Below are 6,363 nucleotides of genomic sequence, written 5' to 3' on the forward strand. Positions count from 1 at the left end.
GGGCAGCCGGATACCGTCCTGCTGCCCTCAGGTTCCCCCAAAGCTGCCAACACCCATGTCCCAAGCCACACTATTTCTCTACAGCCCCATTTCCAAGTGAAGAACATTCCAGAACAGTCTGTGGAACAATCACAATCACACCGCTTTGCCCTGTTACCTGGGACAGGAAAAGTGAGCATTTGTGAACATGTGTGTCTTTTAAGACTTTTCTAGCACCCTTGAGAGCTGCCCTCTTCTGGGTAGGTCCTAAGTCCCATTAAGCCCCCTTGTCACAGCAGGAAGAAACATTTGGCCCTAGTACCTTGGGCTTGGGAATAGCTCTGGCCTAATGCCCAGTGCCTCAAAGAGGAGATGATCTGAAAATGGCCATGAGTCCTCACCCGGAGCATTGAACGAGTGGGAGGAAGCAGCAAAAGAGGGCCCCTTCAGGGTGGGAGGCCCTACCCCCCTGCCATGGGCAGGTGCTGGGTGCCGGGTGGCACCACTGGCATCCAGCCCCATTTTTGGAAATTAGTGTTGGCACTTGTTTGGCCAAAGCCCAGCTTGTGAGGCAAGAGGCACAGCCCCGGCCTGTGTATGTAGAAGCCTCGAGAGGGCCTCAGTTTCCTTTGCTATAAAATTAGGGAGTCAGGCTTTCTACTCTCTTAAGTTTCTGATATTCTGAGCTGGAGCCCAGAGCAGTTTGCCTTGGTAACCCCTGGTCAGCACACTTAGGGCTGAGGTCTAGCACTGGTGCCTCTACTGAGGCGTGGCCCAAGTCTACTGTCTTCTCCCCCCCCACACTCCCACCCCCTGCCCTCCCCTCCTTCCCCCTCCCCTCCCCGTTGTGAAAGGAGCTGTCTCCAGACTGAAGCCAGGGAAGGCAACCTGTGCTGTGAGGACTCTGGGTCTGGCTGAGTTAAAGCTTAGATTTCCCTGGGGAGCACCCCCTGGCAGTCTGACTTCACGCTAATGGAAGGGCTCATCTGCCTCTTTTCCTGGGCAGGGCTATCAGTGGAGCGGGAGCAATCCAGCAGGGTGTGGCGGGTGGGGGGGTGATGACACAATGGAGTCACCGGGGTGTGAATGTCATTACTGAACACCCAACCAGGCCGTATTGATACAAAAGGTCTTTATTGAGGTCTGGGTAAGTTAAGCACTTGGCCAGAGCAGCAGCTTAAATACGAGGCAAGCAGGCAGGAGTTAGCCATGCCCAGGGCTAGGTACGGGTAGTGTGGCTGTAGGCACTGACTGTCCCCAGGTGGACAAGGAGTCGGGAGGGAAGGGAAGAGGAAGGGGTTGCAGAGCAGTCTGGGTCAGAGGCCTGGTGGGCTGGCCCCACGGAGCTGGGCAGGAAGCTCTGGGTGGAAGGTCCAACAGGAAGGGGACCGGGCTTTCTCGCCCTTCGTGCCCCTCGGGCCCAGGCCTGAGCCTTGGTGGGGCATCCCCACTGCAGGGGGCTTCCCAGGCCTCACTTCTTCACCTTGGCGTCATAGGTGCCGGCATTCTTGTAGGCGCTCACGTAGCCACTGTCGTCCAGGATGTCCTGCCGCCCCGCGATGCCCTTCCCCTTGCCGCTCTCGTCGAAGCGCTCCTTGTGGGAGCCCGTGTACTTGCTGGTGTCAGTCAGCCGGTCCACGGCACCCCCTGTTTTTGCTTTCTGTGTGGATGGAGTCCCCAGGGGGCACCTGGTGAGGTAGTGCGACCCTTCCCACCCCCAGGGAAGACTGCCCACAGTCCCCTCAGTGGTACCCATGACCGACGGGGCACTTACAGTGACGCCCACGTTGGCTGGTTCCTTGCCTGCCACCAGCTGGCAGATGGCATCAAAGGCCTCCTCCTTGCTCTTGCCCTTGAATCGCTTGGCCGCCAGCTCCTCCAGGGCCTTCTTGAATTCCTCATAGTTGATGACCCGAGCAGACTTCGCTCTGCCAGGTAGGTGGGCACCATGAGTGACCCCTTCTTCTGCCCTCCCTGTTCCCAGCCCCCCCGTTTCCCACCTTCTGGGAGCATGAGGAGCAGGGGCAGCCTGGGGCTCACTTGACTTTGGAGAAGACGATGTCGACATCCGTCCCTGTCACCGCCTTCCCGTCAGCCACCTTGCAGTCCTTGCACAACTTGGCCCAGTTCTTGCCATTCATCTCTTGCCCACTGGCCTTGGGGTCGCCATGGATGGCAAACTTGCGGAAGCTCTCCTCCAGCCCAGCTACGTCTGTGCTCGCTGCCATGCCACCCTGTAGGGACCCACCTTGGTCAACCCCAGCCAAGCACCCCGCCCCTCCCCAAGACACCCCTGCCGCGACCTTCTGCTACAGACCCTCAGGGTGGGAGCTAGAGCTGCCTGGGGAAAGGGGCTGGCACTCGGTGTCACCCTGGGCTCCAGAGCCCTGCAGACACGCCCTGAGAGAAGGTCCTGTTGCTTAATGCCAGCCCTAGCTCCAAGTTCCGAGGGTGAAATCATGATGCCCACACCAGGCAGGGAACAGAGTGGCACTGTCCAGAGACTGTGAGGGCAGCAGCTGCAGCCATGGCTTTGTCTGGCCCTGGCACAAGGCCTGCTTGGGTGGAAGTGAGAGTGGCAAGGCAGCCTTCCCCCTGGAAGCTCCACGCCAAGCTGGGTCAGAGCCAGGCCAAGCTGCAGGTTAGGCAGGTATTTAGTGAGGGCAATGTCTCTGTAAGGGTCATGAGGAGCCAACAACACCCAGCCCAGGCCTGAAATGAGAGCCAGAGCATGGACCGGGGTGCATGCCCTAGGCAGGGGTGCAGCTGGCCCAGCCGGGCCCTTGTTACTATTTGCTGTTAAACAAAAACATGAGGGGAGCGGGAGCTTGGGGCTGGCCTGGCCACAGTTTGCGAAGCCTGGAGACAGTTGCTAAGGGAGGGTGGTGCTGCTTGGAGAATGTTGCTAAGGGCAGGATGGTGTCAGGGTGGCTCAAGGAGCCGCTCACAGTGCTGCTGGGCTGGGCCGGGCTAAGCTGGGGAATGGGGGCCCACGGGTGGGGCACACCAGCACTCCCTGTGCCTGGGGCACAACCGTGGCTTCCTGGCCCCTTGCCACCAAGTGGGGCTGGAACCTCCCAGTCTGTGGAGCTGAGAAGGAGCAGGTGATTGGGGGCTAGCCTGGGTGTGGGTTGTAGAGTTAGCCCCAAGAAGCATGCTGGGACTGTGGCCTTGGCGCCGGGATCCTTCACTGAAGTACACTTCCCATGTCTACACCTCAGTGCTCCATCGAGGCCCCTTGGCCACACCCTGAGCCCAGCCACACCAGTCCACATTCCCACGGTCCTGGCCCTCCACACCCTATGCCCTGTACGCCCTCAGCCCTGCACTGCGGCCTTCTCTGTCCACACACCCGCAGCATGGGACTGAGGCCCCAACCATTACCTCAAAATCCACACCCCACAAATATACCACAGGCCTGCACAGAGACCCCAATAATACCTTCATGCCTACACTGCAGCCTCCTCTGACCACACACCCATTGCCTTGGGACGGAGGCCCCAACTATTCCCTCAGAATCCACTCCCCACAAATATGCTAACTGGCCTACACAAAGACCTCCGGATAATACCCTCATGCCTGCACTGAAGTGCCCCCCACCTCCACACCTTCCCTGCAGCCCGGGGACCACACCCTCAGCTCTGCACTGCAGGCCCCTCCATCCACACAGCCGGATGCAGGTATGGGACTAAGACACCCCCATCCACACACCTGTATTCCTTACTACGACCCCTGAGCTTAGCCTAAGTTTAGCCCCAACCCACATGCCCATAGTCCTTTATCAAGGCCCCCTGACCACACCCTCAGCACCCTCTGGTCACACACCACAGCCTTCTGACCACACTCTAGCCCTGCACTTAAGCCCCCACAGTGTCCACACGTGCACACACGCGCATACACACACACACACATACACTGGCCTTTCTAGACTCCCGGCTCTGTATGGAGACCCTCTGATCACACCCACCTCCTCCACTGCAGCCTCCTGACCACACCCTCAGTCTTAGCCATCTTGCATACTAGGGCCTGCAGCCCCTGGCCAAGCTCCCTGACTTCCGGATCATGGCCTTGACATGGAAAACCCCTCCCCATGACCACACTCACCCACCCCTAAGGTGCAGTTGCTGAGGCTAGGTTTTCGGTTTCAGGGACCACAACCCCAGTCTCCCTTCCCTCTCCCAAAGACCCAAAGAGCCACACTTGGTTTACCAAGGGTATTGTCCAGAGGAGCTTGGATGCCACAGGATGCTTGCCCCAAGGGACTGGGAGGATCTAGCGTCCAGTTTTCACTCCTGCCTGTGGGAAGATGGATTCTCAGAGCTATTCAGGTGGAAGGGGAAACAGGCCGCAGCCCCAGGGGTCTGCAGGCCATGGATGGAGTGGCCACGCCCGTGAACTGGGGCTACCCGCCCGCTCCCGCTGGGACAGCTGGAGTCATCAATCAGCCCGGCACGGAGGTGGGGGCTGGGGGTGGAACGCTCAGCTAATGTCCTTTTGGTGCCATCCGAGGTTGGTTTCCTTTCCAGGCCGCTCCCACCCCCCACCCCCGTCCTTATCGTGCAGAATACTGGTTAGGGTGGTCGGCGTCGGTTCTCCTACCGGCTTCTACCTCGTGGCTCTTGCAGTACACGTTAGGATGGACAGAACGACGCAGGAATGGACGGACTGACGGAGAGACTGGGCGGCTCCGCTGCTCCGCTCCCTGCCGGCTCCCGGGCGGGACTGCAACCCGGGCAGCTCCTCCGTATTATCTCCTGTTTCTCGGTCTCCATAGAGACGCCAAGTCCCACCCCCGAGGCGGTCTCGGAGGGAGAGTGACCAAGGTCACGCTGGCCCCGCCCACCAGACCCGCCCTCTCCGCACTCCCGGCTCCGCAGTGGCGGAGCTGCATCGCCGGCTTTGTCCCGCGCTTCCCCGCAGCTTCAGGATCTTCACTGCCGGGGGAGACCAACCTTCTGCAGTTCTGGACGTCCTCGATGCCCCCCCGCCAGGGAAAAACAGCCCCCAGTCCTGGACTGGGCCTAACGTCCAAAGCGAGCCTCCATCCTCCGGAGGAGATCCAGCCTCCCCCGGCGCCAACCAGAGGCAGCTTGAGAGCTAGTTGGAGAGCTGGAGGTCGGCTGGTTACGGTGAGGGGAGACGGAAAGGTCTCACCTCAGTGACAGGGGTCAGCAGCTGGCTCAGGACCTCAGCTCTCTCCCGAACGTGTGGCATCACGTGTGACCCTCCCTCGTTCTCTCGAGTAGGGTCGAGTCCGGAGCATTGAGGGAGAAGGGGGACAAGGACAGAATTGCGCCCGCCCAGCCCTAGAAGGCTGGTCACCCGACGGCCAGGAAGGAGCTCTTGCACCTCTGGCCCCTCCTGTCACTCCCACCTCCCTCGCCGCCCTCCGGGCCTCTCAGCCTCTGCTCCCAGACTCCCGAATGCAACGCTTACATTTAAGAAAAATAACCCGCAGGCAGCGTTTCCTAACCAGGAGCCCTGTCCCTGGGCGCCTCGGGTCGGCAAGTCCCTCCAAATGACAAATTGAGTGACCACCCACTGTCCAGGGAACCACCCCACTCTCTGTTCCCAGACGACTGGCAACGGTCTGGCTCCTGGAAGGCCAGTGGCCCTTGCCTTAAGAAAGTAAGCCCGGGGACCAGCAGTTAGTATAATGGCTACGTCGCTGGACTCCCACGTAGTCGACCCCGGTTCGAGTCCTGGACCCGGTGGCTTAAACTCACGCCGGGCGCGTGTGCGTGCGTGCCCAAGATCCTGAGAGGAGAATGGAGGAGAAGGGATTGCGGCATGGCCATGCCCCCTGGGGGGTGATTTCTCGCTTTCTGTCTCTGTCTCTCTCTGTCTCTTTCTGGCGAGTGCAGGCACGCTACAGCAAAAAACCTCTCCAAAAATAAGAAGAAAAAGAAAAAGAACATAAGCACGAAGTCCGCAAAAGCATAAAAAAAGTTTATTGGAGCATCAGGGCCGGTGGGGCAGGTATTGCTGAGTTGTGGGGGAGGGAGGCCGATCCCGCCGGCCACAGGTCCCCTAAAGTGCACTCGGTGCAGCGAGGGTGGGTGTTGCATAGAGAATCGGGCCGGTGCCTCCTCCTCGGCCCTCCGTCCTCGTCCTAGCTAAGCCAGGCCGGCCTCCAGGCCGCCCCGGACCCCGGGTTCGCCGCTGCTCGGACTCACGAAAACGGCGGGCGCACGCGCCTGCAGCGCCAGCCCAGGGTCTCGGCCTCTGCCCCCGGCGGCGGCCAGAGCGGCGCTGCCCAGGCGCGTCTGCGCCACTGGAGTCCCTTCCATCGACTCGGCTGACGCCGAGTGGTAGGCGCCTGTGGGGCCAGCGGTGTGCACCGGGCTGGCGCTCGCGGAGTCGGTGGACGAGGTGGAGCGGCGG

At 60.6% G+C, this 6,363-nt stretch overlaps 2 protein-coding genes across 4 annotated transcripts in view; both read right to left on the minus strand.

Annotated features, from left to right (window-relative positions):
* Window positions 1-1,096: 1,096 nt before the first annotated feature.
* TPPP3 (tubulin polymerization promoting protein family member 3) lies at window positions 1,097-4,727 on the minus strand. 3 transcript variants are annotated; one of them, XM_006155614.3, is made up of 5 exons: window positions 4,579-4,727; window positions 4,189-4,275; window positions 2,020-2,213; window positions 1,754-1,907; window positions 1,097-1,639 (listed from the first exon to the last, which is right to left on the minus strand). In XM_006155614.3, exons 3-5 carry the CDS (start codon window positions 2,205-2,207, stop codon window positions 1,451-1,453), a joined length of 531 nt encoding a protein of 176 aa, XP_006155676.1. In that variant the 5' UTR covers window positions 2,208-2,213; window positions 4,189-4,275; window positions 4,579-4,727; the 3' UTR covers window positions 1,097-1,450. The 3 variants fall into 3 exon arrangements, with proteins under 3 accessions (XP_006155676.1, XP_006155677.1, XP_006155678.1); XM_006155615.3 differs by having other exon boundaries at window positions 4,589-4,716; XM_006155616.2 differs by lacking the exon at window positions 4,189-4,275 and having other exon boundaries at window positions 4,579-4,717.
* A 1,187-nt stretch (window positions 4,728-5,914) lies between these two features.
* The window catches only part of ZDHHC1 (zDHHC palmitoyltransferase 1), a gene marked incomplete in the record, with an annotated part of 13,277 nt that continues 12,828 nt past the window's right edge, over window positions 5,915-6,363 (minus strand). The window contains 1 exon segment of the mRNA XM_027774630.1: window positions 5,915-6,363. Coding sequence (XP_027630431.1) covers window positions 6,096-6,363 — 268 coding nt within the window.

Source organism: Tupaia chinensis, unplaced genomic scaffold (assembly GCF_000334495.1).
Source record: "Tupaia chinensis unplaced genomic scaffold, TupChi_1.0 Scaffold000463_1, whole genome shotgun sequence".
NCBI lineage: Eukaryota > Metazoa > Chordata > Mammalia > Scandentia > Tupaiidae > Tupaia > Tupaia belangeri.

Bases quoted from the DNA above. Each gene is read 5' to 3' on its own strand.
- TPPP3 (XM_006155614.3), bottom strand. From the start codon at position 2,207: ATGGCAGCGAGCACAGACGTAGCTGGGCTGGAGGAGAGCTTCCGCAAG. The intron at 1,908-2,019 runs GTGAGCCCCAGG...CCTACCTGGCAG, and splicing joins ATCGTCTTCTCCAAAGTCAA to AGCGAAGTCTGCTCGGGTCA. The intron at 1,640-1,753 runs GTAAGTGCCCCG...CCATCCACACAG, and splicing joins CAGCCAACGTGGGCGTCACT to AAAGCAAAAACAGGGGGTGC.